Source organism: Pterocles gutturalis, unplaced genomic scaffold (assembly GCF_000699245.1).
Source record: "Pterocles gutturalis isolate BGI_N339 unplaced genomic scaffold, ASM69924v1 scaffold44540, whole genome shotgun sequence".
Taxonomy (NCBI): domain Eukaryota; kingdom Metazoa; phylum Chordata; class Aves; order Pterocliformes; family Pteroclidae; genus Pterocles; species Pterocles gutturalis.
Genome location: NW_010147483.1, coordinates 8,359 through 35,756, shown reverse-complemented (window position 1 = coordinate 35,756; position 27,398 = coordinate 8,359). Strand labels below are relative to the sequence as shown.

General features: G+C 42.3%; 1 protein-coding gene across 1 annotated transcript in view; it reads left to right on the top strand.

The window, feature by feature from the left end:
* Positions 1-25,757, top strand: part of LOC104470933 (integrin alpha-9-like) — a gene marked incomplete at both ends in the record, with an annotated part of 40,087 nt that extends 14,330 nt beyond the window's left edge. Inside the window, 10 exons of the mRNA XM_010086060.1 lie at positions 1,526-1,655; positions 3,086-3,171; positions 5,477-5,545; positions 8,403-8,540; positions 10,695-10,800; positions 12,230-12,324; positions 15,266-15,356; positions 15,895-15,940; positions 18,939-19,093; positions 25,597-25,757. Coding sequence (XP_010084362.1) covers positions 1,526-1,655; positions 3,086-3,171; positions 5,477-5,545; positions 8,403-8,540; positions 10,695-10,800; positions 12,230-12,324; positions 15,266-15,356; positions 15,895-15,940; positions 18,939-19,093; positions 25,597-25,757 — 1,077 coding nt within the window. The remainder of the gene's footprint in view (positions 1-1,525; positions 1,656-3,085; positions 3,172-5,476; positions 5,546-8,402; positions 8,541-10,694; positions 10,801-12,229; positions 12,325-15,265; positions 15,357-15,894; positions 15,941-18,938; positions 19,094-25,596) is intronic.
* Between the last annotated feature and the right edge of the window lie 1,641 nt (positions 25,758-27,398).

Here is a 27,398-nt window from a genome sequence, read left to right as displayed (position 1 = left end):
TAAGCAGAATAAGTGTCCCCTCTGAAATGGCTGAAGGTGATTTCCGAGTAAACTGGGATGGCAGGCGATGTTGCCACAGTGGCACTGACTGATAACTGAATGTTCATCAGCAGCAGCTGTTTCCTGGCTTGCCTGCTCTCTCCAGCCTGTTTCTGTTCCCATGCTTTAAATCCTCCTTTGCTACCCTGGTTCAAAAGATATCTTTGAACTTTCATTGCTTCAGCCTGATGGCAGCTCACTGAGCAGGAAACACAGATAAATGGCTTTTTGGGTCAAACAGGCAAGCCCTTGCCGTATATTCAGCACTGCTGATGGTGGTCGTTCCTGCTGGTAAATGAACCCTTGACCTCAAGGGCGTGACCCCTCCCCAGGAGAAAAGCTGTTGACAAGCTCATCCTGCTCTTTGGTTGGGTTTGCAATCCTATTCTCGTAGTCTTATTAGGAAAATCCCTTGTTTCATGTCTCCCCTTGGCTGGAATTGGTCACCCAAAAAGATCCCAGGCGTGGGCGTGTTTTCCCACAAGGATGGAGTTCGTCCGTGGCCTTGCATTGAATGGAGATGTGAGGCAAAGCAGCTGTCCTTGTGTCTCCTCCAGGGATGGAGAACTTACCTAGTTTTAATACTTCCCAGGCTTAATACTTCCCAGGCTTAATTTCATCCCTTGCTGGAGGTATTTAAAACCACATCCAGGAGTAAAGTTTCCCTGCAAGAATGCTGGATGCTTTGGGGCAACATTTTTGCAGTCTCTCTTGCATGTAAATGTACCTTTGATTGTGATTCAAAGCATTATCCATGAGCGTCTGCTTTTGGATGCTGGATCAAACTTTGCCTGATTTCTAGTCTTTGAAAATCGTGACTTATTCTGGGTGTCTGTAACCAACTATAGCCAGGTTGTCTCTCAAAGAGCAGAGCGTATCTGATGACAAAGCAAGGCAAAATGTTCCAACCATGACATAACACTCTGCTTGTTGAGTGCATGGCAGCTCTTTAGCTTCATGGTTGTAAAATCAAAACCCTTTATGCTGTATCCTTTGTGTTTGGTTGATATAGCGTGTCAGCCAGCATTGAGGCACAGTCTGTAGCTGAGTGGTGGGTCTGGGTGGTCTGGGGACCTTCTGTCACTTGGTGGAGTTCTTCGGGTCTTCTGGGAGACGTTTGGGAAAGGCAGCAGGTGGAGAGAGATTTTTGGGAGGACTGTCTTAGCAGGGGTGAGTTTGATGGTTAATAAGGATGAGGAAGGTCTCTCATTGAAGTGGCAGAACAGTTGAGCAGAAGTGGGCCATAAGAGAGGAGACCATGTGTCTCCAGGGTGCAGAGAGTGACCTCCGTGTTTGGGAAGAAGGATGTTCTCTATGTGCACACAGAATGGAAACTGTTACAGATGGGTTTATAATTGGAGTTTTAAGTTAATATACTGTCCCTTCTCCATCACTGCATAAGGCATGAATTTTTGTCCAATTTTGATTGTTATTTATTTTTTTTCCCCATCCTTTCCTCCACACCCTTGTGTTTTTCCTGTTGTAGGAGCTGGTCATCATGGGGGCACCGGGATCTTATTATTGGACAGGAACTGTCAAAGTACTGAATCTCACTGACAACACATATTACAAGCTGAACGATGATGCTGTGATAGCCAGGCGGTACACGTACCTTGGTAAGCAGCTCTCTGGTGCTCACTGTGAGGATGGATCAGTCCAACAACATATTTCAAGGCTTTGATGCTATAAAGTTGATACTGACCTTCTTTTTTGGTGATGCAGAGTATTTTTATGAAAACGTGAAAGGAAGAACATCTGAATTGAAGAGTTACTTACTGGGAAAGAAATGTAGTCAGCCACAATACTACATTTTTGTTTGCTTGTTTTTTAAAAAATTGCTGTATTTTTTTGCCTAATATAGAAAATGCATTTCAACTGAAAAGCAGGTTGGATGGTAGTGGGCCTCCCACATTCTTACTTTTGCCCCACGATGGTCAAATTATTTGCCCTTGGTTAGGCTGCGTATCTGCTTACACTTGTCTTTAAAATGGGTAGAACACATAATTACAGAATGTATCTTGCACATACAAGTTTATTTCAACAAAAATAGCACCATATAAGTGATCCATTGGCAAGAGAAGGAGGTTGTGAAATTGGCCATAAGTTTGAGTATCTCTTTAACTCAATTGGTTTTACTTGCTCTAAAACCAGTTAATGTCCCTAAAATACTGAATTTAAAGGCTCCAACTAATCCCCAGTGTCTAAGACTGTTGAGAACTAGAAGGCATTTGAAACAGGCAGTAGTTTGATATTGTTTGACTGAAGACTCACACTGACTTCTCATTTTCCCCTTAACTTTTAGTCTTTAAAAAATACCACTTGGAAGATACTACTTGGTGATAGCTAAATGAGAAGTGTATATATACATATTTGAGGACATAACTAGGTTTTGCCACTGATAGACCTGAGTTATAGTGTTTACCATGCAGACAAGAGCCTCATAATTTATAGCAGAAGAGAAAGGCAAATACAAGACAGCCTTAGAAGGAAAGCACTCGACTCATCTTTAGTTACTATATATCATTTTAATATATCAAATAAGACTAAATCTTTGATCTCCTTCTTCTCTTTCTTTCTTTGATCTATCCTCCCATTTTTCTTCTTGGCTAAACAAAAATCTTTTAAAACCATTAACTTCTCTGACCTCTTTGCCTACTGTCCTCCGCTCTCCTCTCTGACTGAAAAGACACATAATTTTCCAAGCCTTCCTGGGCAGTGATTTTAGCCATGGGAGGATACTTCTGTCTGGTCAATGTAGGAGTGTTGCTCTTTGACATGGTACTTTTACTGTGGCGACGTGGTCTCTTTGCTGTTTGTGTGTGCATGTTAAGGTTATTTCCCACTGCCTTGAGCTCTTGAGTTGACTGTTGGCACATCCTGAGCAGAATGGTTGTTGAACACTAACAACGTGCAGCCCAGGAGGAGCACTGAAACCCCGATGAGCGTGATCCAGCTGCCTGACCTGTTTCTCAGGCTCTTCCCTTTCGTCATTATTTATTTATTTATTTTGTCTCTCTTCTCCCACCCCACCCCATCTCCCACTTAGGATATGCGGTGACAGCAGGTCATTTCTCTCAGCCGACTACCACGGACATTGTAGGAGGAGCTCCCCAGGATGGAGGCATCGGAAAGGTGTGTTTTTTTGGCAAACAGTAACATTGTCAGATGCAATGGTGCAAAAAAAATAATACTGATGCAGTTCCTGTGTGCCTGAGAAGCCAAGAGATTTTTGCCTACAGGGTAGTTTTAGAGCACTGAGCAGGGGGGAGGTAAGGTAGTTTGATGAAGTCATCAAATTTTCTTGACCTGTCCTCCTAGTGCCTCACATCCCTCACGCCTCTCTGTCCTCTCTCTCCCACCCAATCCTCACAATAGTTATTTAAATGAGACAGAGGCAACGTTTCTTTCACACTGCTTTTGTTTAGGATTTGTAATATGTAGGTATCAATTAAACCTTGCCTGGAAATGAAAAAACTTGGAAAAGATAGATTGTCTTCTGCTTGTTTTCTTCATACATTTGACTGTTTCAGTATTTACTTCAGGGTAACATCTCTAATAGCACAAGATGCCATTTACTAGGCAGTTTGATGTCCTTCTTAAAACTTCGTAATACATTGGTGTTTAGTGGATTGGAATCTGGGTTTCTGCCAGCTGTACTTAGGAATCTGGTCTCTTGAGAAGGAAAAAAAAAAAAAAAAAAAAGAGGGTTTTCCTGTAGGCATATATATGTTTGATATCCCAAAGATGAAAGCAAGTGAATGGCTAGGTATAGATGGCTGGTGAGTTAGATGTGCCCGGTACCAGCAACGCTATCCCTTGGTTTACACAGATTATTTTTGGCACTAGCCATGTCCCAGGGCATAGCAGTGCAAATGGGGAAAATGGAATAAAAGCGGAGGATGAACTTGGTACATATACCTGACCTGGTGTGACGAGCATGTATAGGATGTAGTAGCAGTGCAGTTGCTACTGAGAGGACATGTGCATGGGAGAGATGTAGCTTCCTTGTCCCAGGTGCTCTGTTATGGCTGCTCCAATGCACCTTCTTTCCAACCCGTTTTCTCTGTGTAACATTTAATTTGTGTACAAGGACGGGGCGGGGGGGAAACATCTGCTAACGTGAGATCTATGAGAAAGCAGCTGGCCCTGTAGTTTAAAGACTACAGCTCTAGTTGCAGAAACTCCAATTACTCTACCTTGGCATGGAATGTGGGTAGCAGAAATGCATGGTAAAGGGGCAGTAAGAGGTGTTGAGTATAGGACATTACACTGAACAGTCCTGTTGTGCTTTTCGCACTCTCTAATAAGCTAATCCTTTCCACTTCCCTGACAAAGTGATTAGCTTTGTCACACCCTTTTCACTGAAGGTAAAGCCAAGATACTTAATGAGACTGAGTTATTTTTCCTAAGTTGCCAAGAGTGTCATTAGTTAAGACTGGGCTTGGAGTCATGACACCTGGCAACATGCTCTCGCTGCTAAACATGCCACTACCTAGGGAGTCCTTCATATCTAGAGCAAATGTCCGTGGTAAATCTGTGCTGTGTTCTCAGCTCAAAACAGCTTCGAACTCTGTCTCACCACCTATTAGTAACTCGCCACATATTCAGCTATGACAAGTGCTTGGCTCTGCCATATGGCCTTGGAAGTAAGGGATCCTCTGTCCTGCAAACTGCGTGAGCACCTGCTAGGAGAGAGCCTGTCAAACGCTGCAAGAGTCTCAAACGCTGACTGAGCCAACCTTGTTGACAAAGGGAGTCCCTTTCTACAGGCCATAAATGTTAGGTCTTAAATTTTGTTACAAGATCTGTTACTGAATTCATATCAATGCTTTTATCCTCGAGGGTTCCTGGTTAAACTGTGTAAATGAGAAATGGCTTGACTGTGTTTGAATAGTTTTCTGATTTACAGATTGTTTCAGAGAGAAACAGTGCAAATGCCTTGGGTGGTCTGACTGGGATTCTACTCTGACCTTTGCTAAATCATCATGAAGTTTGCAGTGCAGTATGTGCAGGCACGTGTCCCTGAGAAGGGAAGGCTGGATAAGGGAAAGGGAGCATGGTTATACCTTCTCAGCTTTTTGCCCCACTTGTTTCCAGGCAGTTCCCAGATGCCATTTATTTGAGAGTTGTAAAGTTCCTTTACTTGGTGCTTTTGAATGCTCACATGTGCACATACTCACAGTGCACCAAATAAGTAGGCGACAAGGTACTATTTGAGCATTTCTTGTGATTAGAGGCTTGTGATTCATCAGGAAAATGGGGAACTCTATGTTTTGTCTTTTAGAAGAAGACTGAGCAATAAAGTGGTCATGAAATTGTCTTCGCAATAGCCATGGCCATGATCATGATTTAGATATTATCTAGAAACCACCAGTGCTGTACCATTATTTGCTTTGTGGTTAGTATTGGTTAACCTTGTTCTTTTTTCACTTTTCAGGTTTATATTTTCAGAACAGACAGACGATCAGGTTCTCTAATAAAGATTTTTCAGGCTTCAGGAAAAAAGGTGGGCTTTTTTTGTACATGTGTTTTCTTTTAAGGGATAGAAAAAGGGGAAGTAATGGCGGGGTCACCTCAGAGCATCATTTTCACCCTACTGCTTCATGAATTGTCAAGCAAATTCAGTTTCTTCTTTTCCTCCCAGAAGACCTAAACCTATTGTACCGATCAGCAGTATGCCCTTTCTCCTGTAGCAGTTGTGACTGCAATGTTTGCTCAGTGCCCATGTGACTGACATTTAAGGTCTTGCTGAAAATTGTACTAGTGGTTCTCTTTAGCCTTATGCAAATATATCAGTGCCTTCTGAGATGTGGGACATGGGGTGCCCGGTAACCCTAGATGCAGAGATTTCCTCTTAGTAGCTGTGTCGCAGGGGAAATGAAGTGGGCGGTACGTCTAACTACAGATAACAACAAAAAAGGTGTCTTGTTTGGGAATAAAGCGGTGAGGAAATGATACCCCTTACCCAGGGTTGCCTGTGTTCTCATGGAAAGAGAGGAAATGCAGAAGAAAAAAAGTTAAGCGTGGCTTCTGGCTCTAGGAAGACCTGCCACTCTTGGAAGGATCTAAAGTGTTTGACTGTATCATCAAGTTGGGAGTGTTAGAATGTTTTGTTATTTTTTCCTAACTAAACAGTTGCAGTCTTTAAAACATGCCTGGAATAGGGGAAAACTGCAAGGATGTGTAGGTGGATGGTGTGACTTGTATTTTGGGGCCTCTCCAAAATTTTTCCTTCTCTGCAGTAGCAGAACTGCAACCATCTTGAAAGGAAGAGACCTCCCAGTTCATCCAGGGCATCTCCTGTGTTTGATTGCTTCCTGTTAATTTCTTTCCCTGTTGACTTTTAAATGTCCTTAAGGATGTGCTCCTGAAGAACTATTCCTCAGCCTAATAAACAGAGCTGTCAGGAAGTTTCCAAGTGTCAGCCAAAAACTTTCCTTTTTTCAATTTAATTGCATTATATGTAACTTACCTGATCAAGTATTTACATCCTTGAAGTACTTCTAGGCTGTCATCTCCTCCTTCCCCATTAGCATCTGTCTTCTACAAATTCTCTAAAATCTAAATGAGAGTTTTATTTTAAAGGGAAAGCTGTCCTAAATCACCCTTTTTTTGTTTTGCGATGGAAATATAACCAGACATGCTCAGCAATGAGCACTGCCTGGAACTGAGCTCTCACAAAATGCTGCATCCTTCCCAGCGGTGTGAAAGTTCATTGCTCTGACATTCTTTTTAGACAAACGTTAAGAGCAGGCCAGTTTCTTCCTTCACTTTTTTATTGCTGGAGGCTGAACTAGGAAATCAAATGCAGACGAGAAAAAAGAAAATGCAGTGCCTCGTTACAAATGTTAAGTGCGCAAACGTCAGGTTCCCACAGCGCTGTGAACTCACCCATGCTGCAGACGTACCATGTTGCAGTTGAGTAAATAATGGCCTTTCCCTGAAAACTGCTTGAATACATAGTGAAATGCTTTTCATAACTTTCGCTCCTTATGCATGAGAAATTTGTTTTAAAACCTTAGTGGATTAAAAAAAAAAAAAAAAAACCAAATAAAAATCCGCAAGAGAACTTATGCTTCAAAATAAGTGGGATCAAGTGATGTTTGAGGTCTGACCTTAAACCAACACAAACAGAAAAATCTGAGTTACAAACTGAAACTCTATCCTTAACTCACCCCTCTATATATATTTAGCAGCTTTTAAATCTTACGGACTGCATAGAATAGAGTTGCTGCTGCCCATCTCCTAGCATGCCCGGTAGCTCTGGCTTGAGCATCTGAACTTCTCAGGCATGGAAGGCTGTGGGTCAGAGTCCTACAGTGAGGAATGTAAAAGCATGCAAGAAAAGTGATTTGTTCTTTTAAATCTAAATAATTATTTCTGTAACCTCAATTTCTCCTACTATGTAAACAGCTCTCAATTTCAAGTAAGAAGTGGTATCTTCTAATTTTTCCTTTGGAAGCTGCTTTTAATTTTGAGACTATGGTTTGTAGTTGGTCTCAAAGAGTAAGCCTTGTGGTACCTTCACAGAAGTGGATGAAATAAGGGTGGAATATTGTTCTTGCTTTTGGTTTCCTTTTTGTGTTTAAATGTGTTGAAATTCGTAATGTGGGTGCTGGTTGAGAGACTGTTGGCATCTAATGTTCACCCATATCAAAAATTATGTAATTAAGTTAATGTATTTCTTAAATTTAAGCAATTAAGTTTTATCAAGCGATAATAACTGGAGATGGAAAGTGGCTGAGGTTTTTTGTGTATCAACTGAAAAGCTTTTCTTAAAAGTCTTCTTTCTGTGTCAACTCACCTGCCTGTACGAGAGCACTACTGATATTTGAAGGTGACTGATACAAATAGAGCAGGGGAAGATAGTCCACAATCAAGAGGTAATTTGAGATGCCTCTTTTCATGGATAACCTACCACTTGCTTGTTTTTCTTTTTTTCTTTTCATCATTTCTTTAAGGTACCCCCAGAAGATCTGTGGTACCCAACTTCAGGTCTTTTTAGGAAGTCTGGCACTGGGCATGAATAATCACTAGCCAGGTCTTGGTTTGGGAACCCCTTCCTGGTTTTAAGCACTCAATAAGTGAAAGCTAGTTTAAGAAAGCTCTTTAAGTGTCTCACTTAAGCATGTCCAGGGTATAAATTTTATTCTGTTGGTAAAACATCCAAGCTGATGCACTGTTACAGTGAAGTGTTTAATTCCTGCCAGAATTATCCCTTAAGCTTTCCCTGTAGGAGTGCTTGTAAGTGATAAAGCAGCAAGTCATCATTTGAAATGAGAATAAAAACCAAACGCCTAAATTACTTCCTCCTGTGTGTGGGCAGATACTGAATGCTTTGTTGTGACTCGGCTTGGTTACAGATGGGCTCTTACTTTGGCTCCTCCTTATGTGCAGTTGATCTGAACTCTGACGGGTTGTCAGACCTGCTGGTCGGAGCACCTATGTTTTCTGAGATCAGAGATGAGGGTCAAGTCACCATCTATATCAACAGAGGAAACGTGAGTATGTACAAGAGATGACTTGGGAAGGGACGAGGGTGTGGGTCTGGGCAGGATAACGCTAATGTCCTTCCAGTGCTGCATGGTGAAACTTGGTGTCTCAAATAATGGGGCTCTGGATGTCTGTAGCATGAAGTCACGGAAAACGCATCTGGTATCATGGTTTCCCAGAGACCAGCCCACATTCATCACAGAGCTGTGAATCTTTCAAGGAGGTCTGGGAAAGTTTCTGGGTTTATGTTGAAACTTGGTGGGATTCGTGGCTTTACATGAATGTGATGCCAAAACCAAGGAAGAGTCAGCAGCTTTGACTGAGTTTCCTTTGTATTTTGGGTGGTCACTAGGACCTACAAATTAGAATACAAATATCTGGGGATTTAGGAGACCTTGTGAAGAGAAACCAGAGATTGAATTGATGTTATCTTTACATTATGTCCCATATACAGACTTTAGGGGAGGTTCTTATCAGCTGGTATTGTTCGATTTCACATGACCCAACAACAGTCTTGGAAAAGTCTGAACTTTCTTGCATTGGCAAAACAAGATCATTCTTGTGTTGTATTTATAGGGAAAAATTGGTTATTTAGCTATTATTAAATATTTATTATTCAGGTCCCAAACATGCTGTCTCAAAGGAGGAGTTGTTACAGACAAAAATACAGTTGGTTTGCATCATCAGTATTTTGTGAACTTTAATGTATGGAGTTTTTTACGCTAGACTTCACATTCACCACAAATCCCATAGGCAGCATTTGGGAGACTTCAGGATTGCTTTTGGTGTAATTTTCTTTTCCATTATCACTCCTTTAAATGAGCTTTACTTTATCAGTTAAATCCACAGGCTGTCCCACTTCTGATACTGCAGTGTTGCTGCTGGTCCTCAGGACAGCATCCAGAATGCCAAGTAGATAATAGCCAACGCTTCCTGCTCACAGGGAGTTAGTTTTTATCTTTCATAAAACAGTCAAGAAGCTAGTAGGAGTTTCTTACACTCCTGGAGCAAGAATTACTTGCAGGAGCAATGGATTGCAGGATTGTGGGTTTTATTATGTGGTTTGGACGTTTTAAACTCTGTTTAAACCGTTGCTTAAGATGTCGTTGCAGCAGATCAGAGAAAACTGCATTGTAATAGAAGCCTGCGTAGTGATGCTAGATTTAATACGTTCGTATGTTGCCCTTTCCTGTGAGGAATGCAAAGAAATGAGTTGCGCATACAGGCCTGCCTGTCTCCTCTCTGTTGTGTTTCAATTTCATTATGTGGGATTTTCTTAAAGTCAGCAACTCCCTGCAGCCAAGAAAAAGATTTTATTACATGTTCCAGAGGGCAGTTTACTCTCATTCACAAAGGAAGCAAAAACAAAACAAAACAACCCTTGAGGTGGGTACAGGGTTGGATTGCGTAACTAAATTTTGTTTTCATGTGGAAATGTTCCTTTCCCCTTGAGGGAAGACTGCAAGAAACTAAAGCTTATGTATCTGACCAGAAAGTGGGTGGGCAAGAAATACCAGATCCATATAAGGCTTCTCATGGCATAGGAGTACAAAGCCACTTTATTCTGAACTTTCCTCTGTCTCTTTATTGCATTAAGGTCGTTTTCTTATTCTTGATTTCAGAAGGCTTTTTGGGGACTTTGCATTAATCCTTCTGTCCAATACTCAAAAAGTTTTCAACCCCAGTTGCTCAAATGTTCTTTGTGTAGGGGAAAATTCTCCTTAACTCACTGGGGTTTGCCTGAATAAGCCTGGACTGAGAATTTCACTCCTCAGATGTAATCTGACAGTAGAACAAACTCTGGGCTGTTACATTTTAGGCATCTGGAAACCTTCATGAGCTCACCAAGCCCTGTGACTGCATTTAGTTACATCACTGAGTTACCGTTTAGGTAATTTAGCATTTTGGTTATATCACTCATGCGCTCCTTTTTTTTTTAAATTTTTTTCCCTCCTTAAAACTAAAAGACAGAAGATGGTTAAAAAACCCAAATAAATCAGTTTTTTGGTTCCCATGTGATCCATGTGCAGTGAGGGTGAGAGTCAGACTGCAGCACTGCCCCAGGTGCTTCCTACAGCACGTGAGCAGCTCCCATGGGGAGGGCTCAGCTTATCCAGGGCTCACACCATTTCCCTGACCCTGTTTTATTTCCTACTTGCTAGGGAGTGCTGGAAGAGCAGCTCATCCTGGATGGTGATGGCGCCTACAACGCACACTTTGGGGAGAGCATGGCCGCCCTCGGTGACATTGATGACGATGGCTTCCCAGGTCAGTGCGATTTCCTCCTGGGCCGTTTCCCTGGAAATGCCAACGGGGCTGGCAGCACTGGTGATCTCCTTGCATGGCTGGGTGCTGCGTGGCATCCATTGCTGCTCCTGACCTGACCAGCAGCTGGGCTCGCGCTAAGGACAAGTGTGCTTGTGTAGGATTTGTCTGCTAGAGCCCTTTGGAGCTTATTGTCCTTGGTGTGGGTTTAGTCCGTGTCTATGCAGCTCACACCACACTCTCAACGTTGTTTTGCTTTCCTTGCTGTTGCATTTTCTTCTTCTCTGTACAGTTTATAAAAGGCTTCAGATACCCATTCCCCAAACAAAACAGAAACCTATGGCTGATTTGTTTCCTGTTTCCTCATGTCTTCAAGCCTTTCCAGTTTTGTTGACATAATCACGTCTCTTATCATGAGGTGTAATTAAGAAGTAATTTCTCACTCCTGATAGCATGTATTCTATTAATAATTTCTCTCCTTTGATTTATTCTACCCCTGCCCCTTTTGCAGGCCCCATGCTGTGATAGCAATAGGTGAGAGCAGAGTGTTGATGCTGGCACATTTTCTGTCCTGGTTTCTGGCAGCACAGATTAAGGACTTCAAACCAAAGGCTGACTTTCTCATTGTGTATCTGGATTTATTTCTTCCAGGCAACTCGGGGCACGGCATCCCATTAAGCCTAACCCAACCTCATTGCAGGTTGCCCTCACAAATGATGGGCATGCTCTTCCTCTGCACTTGAACGTGCATTTGTGTGTTCTGGCTGCTGCTTGTGGGTCAGTTGTGGTGATGGAGAGACTGCAGAGTTGGATCAGGCTGTGGATATGAAGCCATTGGGAAGAGTTTAATTTTAGCAGCTGCATAGTCGCTAGATCCAACTTGGAAAGGAGAATGGGAGGTGGGATCACTCTTTCTGCAGGAGTTTGCAGTTAAATTGGATCAAATGTCATTTGAAAGTGCACCCCCAGCAGCCTCTTTTTTCTTCCTGCCCATCCATTTAGTACACCCAGCCTCATTTTGGAGCCTTGGATTTTCAAGCAAATGTAATATAGAGCTACAATAAATGTTCTGCCAATGCTGTCTTGGTTCCCAAAGCTGATGTTCCCTTGCGTTGGAGATTTTTATACGAACGGATTCTAAATTAACTTTTTGAGTATAGTTGCTGGTTAATAAACACACATTTTCGTAACAAGCACATGTTTCTAATTAGGCACAACATAGCCACATGGGTGTACAAATTCATATGCATTTGTATATATTTTTTTCATAAGTTTATCTTAACATAAGCTCTTCATTAAATCAAACAAGTTGCTTCTAGCCAGGTTCATCATAGGGAGCTATTTTCGTATGGATGGCTGGCTTCTAAAATTGTGAAGAAGCTGGATTGATGCAATAGATTGTGAAATGTTTATAATCTGTACTGTTTTACAGATGTTGCCATTGGAGCACCTAAGGAGGATAACTACATAGGAGCAGTGTACATTTACCATGGGGATGCCAATGGCATTGTACCTCAGTACTCTATGGTACGTGACGCTATTGTTTAAGATACTTATCTGAAGTCACTTTCTTAGGGCCTGCAGAAATAAATCATACTTAGGGGTCCCTTTATGGATAGCCTCATCATAGCTCTACATCCTTTTCTCAGTCCTGGTTTGAAGATGGCTTCTCCCAAGGTTTGTCTGTATCTATGCTGTAGAGTAAAATTATGTTAGTAAGGAGATATTTTTCACTGTCTTTTGCTACAGTTATCAGCTCTAGCTTCCTTCTTGAAGCAAATGAAGTCTTGGGGTTTGAATATCAGTTTTTAGAGATAGTGCTGTTGCAGAGGAGAAATGAAAACCCTGGAGAGGTTGAGCAAACAAATTATACAGAGGCCAGTGGGGAGTTGGGAGGTTGCACTTTTTCCTGCAGAAGAAGGCTTAGTGAGAAGGAAGAGGTACCGAGTTTTCTTTTGTGCCCCGCAGAAGCCTCTTTACTCATTATGTTGGCCCTCTCCTTGCGATGTGACAATATATCACGAGGCTGTTCTTGGCTCCCATTCCCTTGACTGTTAGTATAAAGTAAAATCTTGGCTGGGATATTCTATAGCATCTTGTGCAGAGATGACACAGTGCAGTTTAGCTACTGTAGGCAGGCAGTGGAGAAGATAAATTTATGCTCATGCTGCCCAACATGTGTCCCCTAGTCTCTGTCTAGCACATTTCTTTTTTTCACAGAGCCTGAATCTTCCCTCCCTCTGTGTGTTTGAAGTTCTGGCTGGTTTGTTTTGTTGCTGGGTGGGATCCTTCACAGTAAATCAGTTTAAGCAGGATTAAAGAGTTTAGTGGTTATATTGGAGACTCAGACCATAGAACTTTAGTCCTTCTTCCTTTTATCATGTGTATGCCATGCGCTGCTTTGTAGGAAAAAAAAAAGGAGGTTAAATGACTCTTTATGGATACTTCTAAAAGGCACTAATGGGTGGCATGTGGAGGATTCTGGCCATTTCTTGCTGAGAGCCACTGGTTGGGAGGTTCTTCTCTGGCTGTTGCCTGCAGCTTTCCAGCTCTTGCTGAAAAGGATCAGATTTTTTTTTTTTTTTTTTTTGTGTCATTCATGGGAAGAAGTTACATTTTTGAAAGAGGCCAGATCAGCAGGGTGGGAAGCGAAACATCCTGCTTGTGATCTCTCCCTCCCCACTGGAGCAAGGCCAGCAGACACGGCGTGTGCCTCTCCGCTTGGTCAGTGGGATAAAGCCCAGCTCAAGAGGGTGGCAGGGTACCATGGCTGCTGACTCTTGATACCATTTTCCTGTCATTGTCCTGTGTCCTGAGGCAGCCGAGGGGGCACCAGTTACAGGCAGTGTCTCTGTGCTATTTCCCGCTGTGTGCTGCAAGGCACCAGCCACCCCACTGGTTCATCTCCACTGATTCACCTCCTACATGCCACCAAAAAGCTGTGTAACAACTTCAGCTCTTTACCTACTTGCCCTGGATTTGAACCCAGAGGTGAAAGACTTTTTGGATCCTATTACTATACCCCTGAGCCATCTTAATGCCCTGGATTTCCTTTTTAAAATAAGCTGAGAGAGGTGGAGGGGGGGGTCTGCAGGGTATATGTTTTCATCCTTTTCATTTTGTTAGCTTTTTTCACCCCCCTTTTCTTTGTTTAAATTGCTGATCAATGTCATTCCCTCACGTCCCTTCGGCGGCTTTAGCGGTGGCTATGAGCAGAAGCAGCTTAATTGGCTTTGTGACATGCTGTTTTCATTCATGGCACTTGAAAGCTGAGCAGCGTTATACCTCTGCCTGCTAGACCATAATAGCCTGCAGATGTCCATGGGGATGTTTGCAGGCGGGATTTACCACCCTAACTGGGACTGCCCCCCCCCCCAAAATGTGATGCAAGTGTAATGTGGGAAGGAAGTTACTTCCAGTTATCTTAATCTTATCTGGCCACGAGTAGGAAAAGGAGACCTGTACGTGGCAGAGCACTGGTTTCCCTTTAAACTAACTGTCAGGACTGCAGGATATCTTTCTTTCCCTCAACTTGTCTTTTTTTCCGTTAATTTCCTGCCTGACCTTTTGTTCAATATTCTGTCCTTTTATGGGAGGGCCAGGAAAAGCTGGTTGCATGTCACAAGCTGTGAAACACCACCAACAGCTTCAAAATGACTTTGTGGCATTGGTTTCCTCTATCTGTAACTTCTGGGTGTTGGTCTGAGTTCAGGTCTTGCATTGGTGGCCCAGAATAATGAATGTGAGCTGGGAGACATCTGATTGCCTCCTTAGAAAATGAGATTTTGATATATTAATTTGTTTCAGACAAAGGCATTTTCAATTCAAAAATGTTTAGAGAAAGTTTTTGTGTTAGCAATTAAAAAGAAAAAAAAAAAGAAACTATTTTAGAAGTTAATTAATCTTTGCGTTGGGGAGGCAGAAATAAGATACAGCTTCCAAACTGACACAAAATACTGCATAATAGCTGATGGAAACCAGAATTTCCAAGTGAGATGAAAATTAATCATTTTGACTTTGAGTATGCTGGCAAACTTTGTGAAAAGGAAAGGTTTTACAGGACTTTCAGTTTCAATTAATCATTAATTTTGTTAAGATGCTACTTTAAACTTTTATTTACAGAAATGAAGGTAACGCAAAAAAAAACCAACAACTTAAATCTCTAGGGTGCAGTTAAATTTCCTCCCCCCAAAAGAAATCTGTGTTCTTTATTTTGCTTGGGTCTGCATGAGGGTTGTAACGCAGGTGTGTTTTTCAGTCCAAGTCAACGCTGGCCTCCTCCTAGCCCAGAGCAGAAGGGCTTCCTGCAGTCAGCAGCCTTCCTGCTCAGGGCTGTGTGGGTGAAGGGCGAGCCTGCGGGTGTGAGGCACTCCCAGCCCACGGAAAACAAGATTTTTTTGGCCCTTAAAAAAAAAAAAAAGAATCTTTGTGTTTCTGACTGATTTCACTCATGTGTTTTCTGCTGCAGAAGCTGTCTGGGCAAACAATAAACCCGATGCTGCGGATGTTCGGCCAGTCCATATCAGGAGGAGTTGATATGGATGGCAATGGTTATCCAGGTACGTCCGCTACGTGGGAAACGCAGCAGCAGGCTGAGAAAACAGCAGAGCTGGTCGTTTCCAGGTTGCTGGTTCCTGCCATTGCAGAGGGCTGATGAAACTGAGCATTTTAATCCCTTTCCCCTCTGTTATTTGAAGCTCCAGATAAGAATTTGAGCTGATTACTTGATTCAGCTGTTTGGGAGTCATGATGTAGGACTGAGATGTTAAAGCAGAGGATTTCAGTATCTAGCCAAGATTGTAAGTTTCTTGGAAGCTCCCCAGTCATGATGACAAACTTAAAAAAAAAAAATTAAAAATGTAGACAATAACATAATAGTAATAATAAAAAACAAACAATGAAGTAGAAGTTAAATAACACCACAGACATAATCATCCAGTTATACTTATGATGTAATGATATTTGAAGGGACCAACTGTCTGATTAAAGTCAGAAAAATTATATTTTAAGATATATGCTCTGTAATTTACCAACTGACTTGAGAGAACTGAATCTTGTGCCTCTTTTGTAACTGTCTCAATGTTACAAAAATTTCAGATATGACTGTTGGAGCCTTCTTGTCAGACAACGTGGTACTTCTGAGGTGAGTCCAATGTCTTTTTCATCCCCTGTTGTCTTCTTTTTGTGTCTGTTTTCTGTTTATATCTTATGTGGTCTAAGTCCTCCACCACCCTGAATTTTCTCCCTAGTTTATTGTGGTCAGAAGAAGCAAGCTGGATTGTTTTTTGAGCAGAACCTTAGACATGGATGGTGTCAAAGAATACACAGTCTGTTTTAAACAGTGTAGTGAGGGTTGATAACATGTAGGACTCCCAGGGATATGAAGAAAACAAAGGGTTAGAGCCGGAAGGAGATGTGATGCATCTCAGTGCCTTTTTAGAAAGGTTGCTCTGAATCTGTGAGAAGGCTTTTTTATTGTTCTTATATTTGCATAAAGTAAATAAATTACGGTTTAAGGGAACACAGTTGAGCAAAAAGCCAGCTGCGTATGATGCCAGGATGTAATTTTGCAAGTTTTAATGGGATGCAGAATGAAATAAGAGTCTTCAGGGAAATGAAATACGGACATGTTTGCAGTGCATGCAGGATTTGGGCTGCTGTTTCAAATGTATGAGTTAAGTGCAATTACTTGTTTCATCTGATGGAGAGAGGTGTGACAGCTTGGTTCACCAAATTATGGTGGTGGAGAGTTAGAGTAGGAGCAGGCTTGAGATGCATAGACTTGGGGAAGGGAATGGGAAGTCTGAATTTTGCCAGTAGCTCTGTTGTTACACTTGTTAATATTTAATAGAAAAATCCTGTCAATACCTACATGTCATTAGAAGTCACTAGGGACTCTTGCATCTTAATGGAAAGTACAGGGATATGGTGAGACTGGCAAGACAAATGCTGGAGCTGCAGAATGGATGTGCCAGCCTGCTTCCTGTTCAAGGCGGGAAAAACTTGGCTCTATTTGAAGCAATTAAATGAAAGAAAAAGGAGATGGGGCAAGAAATGCTCTTGGTGATCAGTGTGGCGGGTGGTCAAGTCTTCAGAAGAGTTTCTGTCCCTTCATCATGCACGTAGAGGAAGCCAATTGCTGCTTCAGTGAAAAGACATGCAGTGCCCCAGATGAGATCTTGCAGCCCCACATCTCCAGAACAACTAGAAAGCGAAATCTGCATTTTTCTCCTGCATTGTTGTTGTTACTTGCAAGGAGGGGAAACGCAATCTGAAAGGCTTGCTGTGATGTTTAAAACAAAATACATCACAACAGCATGGTGACCTCTGTCCACGTGTTCATCGCTGCCGGTGGGTTTCGGAGGAGTTTAGCACATTACTGAGTTGGTGGGCAGCCTGATTAATTGGTGCTACTGCCAATTTAGAACGTGTCACTCTTGCTGAACCTTTAGATTCAGATTAAGATAAAGGAATCAGCTTTTATTTTTTTTTTTTCCTCACCCCTGCAGAAGCCTTTGTGAGTCCTTTGGCCAAAACCAACAAATGTTTTGACAAGTGGTATTAAAGGCTTTGGTGGAAGCCGCGGTGACTTGGGCAAATTGTTGTTGTTGTAATGCTCGCATGTGTGTGTGGCTGTTTAACAGATGCATTGTTTGGTCTTTTTTTTTTTCTCCCCAGTGAATAACCAATTGACCTAATGTTAAGGAAAAATCGCACAGTGCATCATGGCTAGAGAAATATTTTTTTTTTCTTGGAGAAATGTTTTTCTAGATCAATTATAGCATTCACTCCTCAAGCGTCTGGAAAGAGGTTTTTTTTGAAGGTGTGAAACGATCCTAGGAAGCTCACTCTTTTTTCTCCTTTTTTCCTTCCCCCACCCCCCCATTACTGTATATATTTCTGGAGTTAGCATTTGTCTTCATCCTCCATCTCAAAAGGCAAACTTGCACTGTTATTTCAGGCTGTGGTAAAGGAGTCTGAGCAACTGTCTCAAAGATTGATGTGAATCTTGTTCCAGTCGATACGAATTTGGTGTAACCGCAGTCCCCGCTCTCTTCTTCCCCCTCTCCCCCTCCTCTAAATTAAGTGGCTTGTGAAGTGAGACTCCTGAAGTGGTTTGCTTACATGGTCTGGCCTTGCACGGCTGCTGGGAGTACCTTAGAAGTGAATCTGCTGGTTGCTGCACATTTCACTTTTTTTTACTACTGGAGTTGGTTTTGGAAGAACATGTTCATGTTGGATATGTGCAGAATTGAAACCATGAGGAATAACGCTCAGTGAATTTTTGGGCTGAAGTCCTGTGCTGGGAATGGCTCAGGAGAGCCTGGGTTTCTGAGCTGCTTTTCCCAACCAACCTGGGAAGGCTTCTGTGTTGTGTGAGAGAGGAGACCCACCTGGGCCCTGATGGCACTCGGCTTGCTCTGCTATTCTGGCCGAGATCTTCTTCAGCTGGGAATAGTTGCAGCAATAACCCAGTGCTGGAGATGTAAGGGTAGAAAGATTTTGTTCACAGTAACTCCTGAAACAGAGTTCAACAGCATGAAAAAGAGTCTTCAATCCTTACCACTTGCTGGGAGGGAATTAGCCAAACGTTCCCTCCTCTGAAAACACGAATGTGGTGTCTGTTGTCCTTCATACTGTCAGAAAAATGATGTATGAATCCATCTCTTACCCCTGTGCTCCCTCCTTGACTTTCAGGTCACCAGGTTGACTGTAGACCATTCTCTGGCAACCTAATGTCTCTGCCTACCCATTCCTGACCATCCAGGCTGCTTAGCCTAGCAGTCTTACTTGCGTGACCTTGTTGTCCGTGGTTGCTGTAGTGCTAATTTTGTTATCCTCTGCAGTCATCAGGAGGGCTTTATGCAACTTTTGCTGGAGATGATTATTGTTATAGAGTATCAATTTCCCCAGCTGCCTGTCTGCAGTCTGTATCTGAGCACTGAACTTCAAGCAGACGTTATGGTTCTTATTCAGACACTAGTAGTCTGCCAACTAGCTCAAGTGCTAATTTATCTTAGAGTTCAAATGCACTCTTGTAGCTTTCATGTCTGCTTGGAATTGTGCAGTTTAACAAATTTATTTTCCTTTGGCTTGATGACTGAATGATGACTCAGTTCCAATTCTCTGTTGATCTCCAGATCCAGGCCTGTCATTACCATGGACATCTCCATTTTCCTGCCCGCGTCCATCAATATCACAGCTCCTCAGTGCCATGATGGCTTGCAGCCGGTGAACTGCCTCAATGTCACAGCGTGCTTTCGCTTCCGTGGCAAGCGTGTTCCTGGAGAAATAGGTAAGGTACCTGCGCCAGCCCCGGGCGGGTTTGCCTGGAGCCAAGGGCTCCCTTTGGAGACAGTAACAGAGCTTTTATGTCACATAAGTTGTTTTGAGGTGAGCTGGGCTATACAATTCCAGAAAGTTGTAGGCTCCCTGGGAACTTTCTTGGGCATGGTTTTGCCTTCCAAGGAGCCTGGCATAATACTGGGGCAGTTTCTTCCTCAGGGAAAGGAGGGAAATGTGTCCTTGGGCTTACTGGAAGGACAGAGAACACAGAAGCAATTGATGCTTTGTAAGTTCATATTCCCTGTTTATGTCTTGATAAGACATTTCCGTATCCATATTCTCTATCAATGTTGTCAGAAAGCAGGTGTGATTTGCTCTGGATTAATAGTTTTTGAAAGTGTACAAGGAGCTCTTGAAACAGAACACTATAAATCTGAATTCTTACCAGACACAAGCAAATCCTTTTCTGTGCATCAGTTTACCTGTCTGTAGAATGACTATAAATAGCCCAATATTTCACAAATATCTTCCAGGTTAGTTAATCTCTGTAAAACACATGGAGTTTTTTGGGTGAGTGGAATTGTGTAAGGTGTGTCATTATGCAAGCCTTTATGTCCTGGCTGCATTAAAATATTACTTACGTCTTTTACATCCCAATGCTTACAAGTCTTAGCTAGTGTGTGAACTGGTGTGGGATAGATACAGCATTTCTAAATATTGTAAGGTCTGGGTTTATCTAGTTCAGCCACAAGGTTTTACCTTCACCATGCTTTAGGAATGGCAGAGGACTTGCAGTATGCTGCTCAGGGAAGATACCTCAGCCTCCCAGCATGCTGTGGGTCTGGTGAGGAGCTGGGGGAAGCAATGCCTCCTCCTGCCCTGTGCCGCAGCCTTTCTGAGCTGCTGATCAAGAAGGGGGAGAGTTGCATCTGTGCATCCCAGCATGCAGAGCCTGCTGCAGTATTTGGATGAGTGGGAGAAGAAAAAGGCTTCTTGCTACTTCTCCTGCTATTCACATGGAGTGAGAACTACAAGCTGCTTGGTGAAGTTGCTCTCTGCAGCTTGTCACTGTCACCTGAACAGCTCAAAAAAGTGGAGTTACTAAATTTCAGATTCCTCTGGATTCTAATATACTGGTGCAACTGAGACTTCAGTTTCTATTTTTGCGCTTTTTCCTTCCCTGTAAATGATGACTCTCACCAGACAAATACATCCTTTGATAAAGCATTTTTTGTAATGGCTGCTACTCTGTTAGTTAAGAAAACACTTATCTCTGAGTGCTCCTGAGGTGTTAATTCCTTTCTGAAAATCACTGAATAGATTTTTGGAATATCTGGGTTTTTTTATGTTCCTGGGGGCACAGTTTAAAATGTTTCCAGTGCTTTCATTTCATATTTCTGGACCTGTGGCTAAGAAATGAGCTGCCTTTTTTTCCAGTCTAAATATCTGTTCCCCTTGTTTGCAAAAGACCTGTCTTCCTGCTTCATCGTGTCTTGTTAAGAGCCAGATGAATCCCTCTGTGTTGCCATACAAACGGTACTCATGATTTATTCTGGTGAAAGCACATGTGCATCGTCTTTGGCAAGTAACATCCATCTCATTACAAGGAATTTTTTTACTATTAAGTAGATGATTATAAAGCGTCCAACCATTGTCCTTTTATACAATGCTTCTAGCAAAGTGATTTGTCTTGAAAACATTGCAGCCAGAACTATCTGACTGTATAGAACCCCTTGGGAATATGATTTGGATAAAATATCTCAAATAAGCTTTCAGTTTGTAATCTAACAGCAAGGCCATTTTAATTATGTTGCAGTTGAAGAGTATCAATTAACAAAGGGTGGAACAATTCATGGAAATATTGCAACGGTTCCTCTCCTGCGTGGTTAAATATGGGGGGGGGGAAATAGAATATCCTTTTAAGTACAGAATTGTCCAGTTTGGTCTCTGAAAGGCATATGTAGGTATTAAAATGCTATGTCAAAGTTTTGTGGCTAAAAGTGTTGGGATTGCCTCAATCTTCGGATGTCTGGGAGCGGTCTGGTAAGTCAGACAGCGAGAACACAGTGCTCACCAGGAACACACCTCCCTGGGGGCTCTCCTCCTGCTGCTGCTGCCTGGGGAAAAGCTGAGCGTTGCTCTTGCCTTTGGGCAGCTGAACTTGGTCACCTACTGCACAATGTTTGAAAGTCAAGCTGAACAGGCAGGCAGCGTTCTTCTGTGGCAATTGTGTGTCTTCAATGCTTATTTGGATGTGTGGTTATTTTATTAGCATATGAAGGAAAGCTGTCTTCATTTAATGCTGCCTCACACTTGCATGTAAACCTTCCCCATTCTCCTTTTTTCTTTCTTTTTTTCTTTTTATTTTTTTTCTTCCCAGTGCTAGTTGCAATACTACTGGTCATATAACAGCTATTTGAGTATCTGTGTTTATTGGTACTGCTCGATACTGCCAATGACAGTGTAATTCCCATCCATTTTGTGGATACTGTTTGCAGACTACAGTCTTCAGAAGAATGAATTTATTGCTGAAATGGTTTCATCTGAACAAGAGCCATGCCCAAGCAAAGCATGTGCTCTGCACTGTGTGCCAGGCATTGTCTGACCATTTGCCTCTGCCTTTGCTGGAGAGCTGAGCGTCTAGTTGTATGCCCACCAACATAGACAGCCTCTGGTACATCTTAGATGTGCAAGAAATTTTAAGTTTTCACACTTTCACCCTGGAATCTTACTCAGGCTGTTCCTCCCTCACTTGAGGGGCTGTTGCTTTGTCTCCCCTGGGGTCTCTTTATTCAGGGAAGAGAGAAAGGCTGTTCCTAGGCTGAATGAGCAGGCTTCAGCCTGTTCAGACCATCCTCTTCTGGGTGACCAGGACAAGAAAACAGAGGCTGCTGGCATTTCTGTGCATCAAGTGCTGTTACTGCATTCATCTCTGCAGCAGCATGGAAATAAACTTGTGCCCACAGTCTGGATACCAATTTCCACAAGAATGATAGTAGTGACAAAAGTGGATGCTCCTCTTACCTGCATCCTACTGTTGTTTGGTGCAGGAGCACTATCTCTGTCTGTCTCTCTTTTTTCCAGTGTGCTTGGGTGCAGAGCTGGTGCTCTCCTCTGAACAGCTCAGAAGCAGGGATGCTGTAGGGATGTGTTGTTCAGTGTATGCCTGGAGCAGTGAGGGTGGCTCCCTACTTGGAAGCTAGAAACGACACTATGAGAAAGGATTTGAAACAAAGTTTGAAGTAAGGGGAAAAGGCAAGCTTTTTGGAAGAGGATGGGGAAAATGTCCTATGTATGTTATCATTTGCTAGGGCAGGTTTTTTTTTAATACGTTTGTTACCTAAGAGTTCTTTGCAAGCAAATTCCATGAATCATTTTCTCCTCAGAATTCCTGGTAGAGAAGGTAGAGAAACACATTCCTCTTCCAATGGCTTTTTGTTATTATTTACTAAGTTCTTAATTTTCTCCATGTTGTGCTTCCCCACCTCCGCTGAGTATCAGTACTACAGCTAGTAGTATAACGAGCACTTACGGATGTACTTATTCCTACTGAGCGTTTTGCTGCCTGCTTTTTGCGTTCTGTAGCATCATCTGAGAGGGTGACAAAGGGATGTGCTATGTGGCTCGAGGTGTGTAACCCCTCCATGAATACTGCAATTCCTGTTTTAGCTCACGGGATATCCCTGCCCAATTTCAATCCCTCCTCACTCCTCTGTACTTCAGGGCTGCCTTCAGCCCTGTGAGGGGATAACTCTTGCATCATGAGTGTGTATGTGCCACTTAGGATGAAAATCCATTATAAAATGCCTCCTGCCATTTACTTAGTAGGTTGGTTACTGGCTGGAATAACTTGGCTGGTCTGCTGTCTGGCAGTCCTGTTGCAGGTAGGACCAAAAATTTCTCAGAGGGAGCTGTTATCGAAGCTTTCAGGCATTTAACTTTAGTTATGGAAAAGTAATAGTCATTAAAAGAATCAAGCCCTTCATCTGAGCTCATTAAATCCATTCCAGAGTTTATTTTGATTGTGTGGAAGTTGGGTGGGCAGATCCCCAGAAACCTTTCTAACCAGGCACACCTAAAGCTGCTGGACAAATATTTGAAGGCATTACCTGCAAGAGTTAATTTGCTAGCGAAAAACTGCCTCCCGACCTCCTACTGGAGTGAGGAAGAGGAACTTAACACCACCAGCAGTGCTAAGTTTGGCCAGTTATCTCCCCACCCGGGTTGCTTTTTGGAGCCAATGAAGCTGGGGGAGGGGGGAAAAAAAGAACCACCACAACTTACTCATGATATTTCAGTTTTTCCACTGATGTGACATCATTGGATATAACATAGAAACAAGTTGTCAAAATAAAGGGGAGGCGAGGGGGAGGACGGGAACTGTGCTGCTTGATTGAAAACATCCACTGCCGTTTTGGAGAGACGGTAGCTGGGATCGCTCCTCTCCGAGGCCGGGTACGGGGCCCACGTTGGGATGCGTCTCCGTGCCTGCAGCGAGGAGTTGTTCATTGTCAATAATATGTCATACTTCCTTCGACGAGTCTCCAAGCCTTCCCAGGTGCTCCTGCAAGCTCTGCAGCTTTGCCTTTCTTTGGTGCTCCTGCTTTGAAGAGGGCTGCGGCTCCCCGCGGGGCTTTTTGCCTCTGCCTACGCAGGGCCTGGGTTTGCTAACGGGTTTTCTCGTCTTTATTCTTGGGATGCTGGTACAGATCTTGGCATGTGTGCGTGCATGTGAGGTCTTGAAAGCAGAAGGGAGGTAACTGGGGATGGGTGTGGGATGTGCACACTTTAAAATAAAGAGGGGAAAAAAGTTAAGAAAAAGACTGCTGGGATTTAAAATGGGCTGAACCCTCTGTTTCTGTTTCGGTGGTGCTCTTTAGTGGGACTGAGCAAACACGAGTTTGTCAGAGTTTGAAACACTTTCAAGGGATTGTCCTTCTAAGCCAGTTATTCTGCCAAAAGCAAGCAAAGGAAGTTCAGGTGGAGCCCTGTGGTGGTAGTTAGGCTGATTCCTCAGCTGTGGCTTTTCTTACTACCTAGTGTGTGTCTCTGGTTGCTTTGTGTGAACTTGTGAGTGAGCTTTTCATTAGAATGCAACACACTGTAAATGGAAGTGAGGTCGGTTTGAATTACGTGAATGACGACTGTTCACAGAGACTTTTGCACCAAGTTTTTCAATAACATTAAAGAAATTCTTGAAAGTCATAAAATTTTGGTGTAGAAATGATTAGAGGTGATAGCATTGGCAGCTGTGTTAATTTAGAGAGATTAGGATTGTCATTGATTTTAAAAAAACCCACCACTGCAAAACCAAATAAAACCACAACAAAACCCAGCAAAGACCTCTTGCTGAGTTTTGGTATAGAAGACCTCAGTTCAGAAATGTGTTACATTTACATTGATTGTTTATGTTAATCTGGCTTTAAAAAAGTTTACATTTATGGAGAGCATGTTATCTGGCATCAATCATTTGGGACTTAAAACATAAATAAAAGCCAAAGCAATAATTTGGCAAGCACCCTACATATGTAACAAATCAGCACAGGAGCTGGTGCTAGCTGTCACTTGTGAAGATTATGAACTAATTAAGCAGTTTATAGTGAGTCAATCTCATAGCACTCCCCTTGTTGCCTTGATAACAGCTGAAATGAATACAGGCTGTGGTCTGTGATGAGTGAAAGGACCTCACAGCCAGTGTTTCCCATGTCTATAAAAAGCAGAAGAAGAAGGGTTCATACTTCTGTTGCAGTTTCATTGCTCCTGTTCTTGTTGCATTTACTGAAAGGAAAGGTAGAGGCAGCTGGAATTATTCAATCACTTCACAGCTACTTCAGGTAACAAAGGAGTTTCCTTTTGGACACAGATACATCCAGTCACAAACCAACTGATTGTGTTAAGCTACCTATCCTGTAGAACAGCAGGAAAACAGGATTTACAGAGATACAGCTCATTAGTCTCTGGGTATGTCTTCCGTTGATCACCAGGGATGTGTAACACCTAGGAGAGGGATAGTGAGTGCAAGGCAGCCACCTCTAGTTAAGATCTAAATGCTAAGATAACTGCAAATCAGTGAAAATCATTGTCAGGAAGTGCCACATCCTGGTTGACATTTGCATGGGTTGTGCCCTTCTGGAAGGAAAACAAAGCTTGAGGCTGTTTATGATGTTGTTTGTGTTTTTGCTTTTTGTGTTAGCAACATAGTTTAAGCATCTTTTGTTTCTTTTTTTTCTTCTTTTTCATTAAGTGCGTCTGTCTAGACGTGTTTTTACCCATCATTTCCTATGGGAAAGGATGGGCTGGGGACGTAGCGACACGAAACCTGGTAGTACATCAGTAATTCGATTTGGTTTTGTGCAGCCACAGGAAACTTAATGATTGATTGAGGGCCTGCAAGGGTTGACCTTTCTTCAAGCACACATATCCCGGGGGCAACAGGATCCATTGATAGGTGGCTAGAAAATAACTATTGTTCACTGACATCCTTTGTTTTCTTTTTCTTTCTTTTTAAAACAGGTTTGAATTATAACTTGACTGCTGATGTGGCAAAGAAGGAAAAGAGCCAGCAACCCAGAGTTTACTTTGTGACTTCTGGAGAGACAGCAGGGCAGGTCACAGGGAAGTTACAACTGGCGTACATGCAGGAAAAGTGCGAGTATTACCTAGCATACGTCAAGGTCAGTTCATTCCTGTCCTTACTTACATTGGCCTTACAGCAATTCCAGTCTCTCTTTTTTTCTTTTTTCTTTTTTCTTTTAATATTCAACCAATTAAAGTGGTGCTGCTTGGCTTCAGGTGTTCTTTTGTTTTCCTGACAGGTGGATGAGGTTTTTGTGTGGAAGCTCAGAACTTTTTGCTTGGCATGATTTGTCAGTCTGAGCATCATCGGGTCTTCAAGACCTGGTGCCAGGAATATGGATTTTATTTTCTTTTGGTCAGGTGCATTTGCAGAGGATTTCTTTCTTCTTCTGGTTTGGTTTGTTTGCGAAGTAAGCACAATAGTTTTCTTCAGCTAAGAAACTTATAGAATGGATTTTAAAATTATATAGGAGGGAGATTTATCATTTAAACCACATGGGTCTTACAAGCAGTAATCTGTATCACCAGTGTAGTGGGAAGTATGGTTCTGTGGTGAGTTGCATATCCTCCTTATTGAAGGACATATTCCCATAGATGAGTGTGACCTAAATTCAGCGGATGTCACTTGGCAATGTCTTGTTTTGAGAATCCAGCAGGTCCAGACATCCTTAAATGTATAAACTCTTCCAGGAAGCTTCTTTGTACCTAAAAACTGTGTGAACAGGAGATAAAATTCATCCTTTGACTTTATCAACATGTTATGCATGACTGTTGAGAGAAAATAAAATAAATAAAGGGACCACCACGGAGGAAATGCTGTCCTGTTAAGTTGTGTGGATTTCTGGGAAGAGACTAGATATCTTCCATGGTTTTTTGCTTTTGGAACAACCTTTGCTTTCTCCTATGGAGAAGCTGGTTAAAGAAAATGTAGACCTATGAGACTGCCATTGCTTAGAAAATATGGCTGTGAGTTTACTAATGCTGGTCTTTCTCAAATGAGCACATCTGGTTAGGCTTTAATGTATTGAGTTTGGATGAAAAGGAGCCATATATATGCATTTCTGTCTTAACCCAGTACTGCTTTCTTTCACACTAGCCCTGTTGTAGTTTTTGGGTACTACACAGAATTCATTGAAGAGCTACATATGCCCAGGAAACTATGTAATTTCTTGTAGCATTTCTAGCTGATGTTGGGAATGCAAAGGTAAGAACTATTTTTTCTGGAAAATTCATGGGAAATTTCATTTTTATAGGCAAGAGAAGTGTTTAAGCATGTTTAAAAATACCAACAACTTAAAGCAAAACAGCTGGTTAACAAACAAGGCTACTGGCTTTCTATAGGATATATGCAGATATTTTTCACGGTTGGAAGAATAGCAGGAAGTGTCGTTTGTTCATGTAAGGGAGAATGCAAAGTCGTGGAGAAAGATAATCCTTATGCTTTCATGGGAAAGGTGATATGATCCACGAGGCTACATGCCATTAGAAACATCAAAGAGAGCCCTGCAGACTCTGGAGGAGTGGAAATGGGGTCATGATCTTTCACTGCTATCCTTAAGTAACAGCTAGTAAAACAAAAACCCTGAAAAACAAAAAAACCTCTCCAAACTCCAACCAGAAGTCTGCTTGATTGCATAGTTTTGTGATGGAATGGGTGATGAAATATGAGGGATAAAATACATGAAATATTTCATGTAGGCTTTCCTCTTTCCTTTTATTTACTCCGTGCCTGATGAATT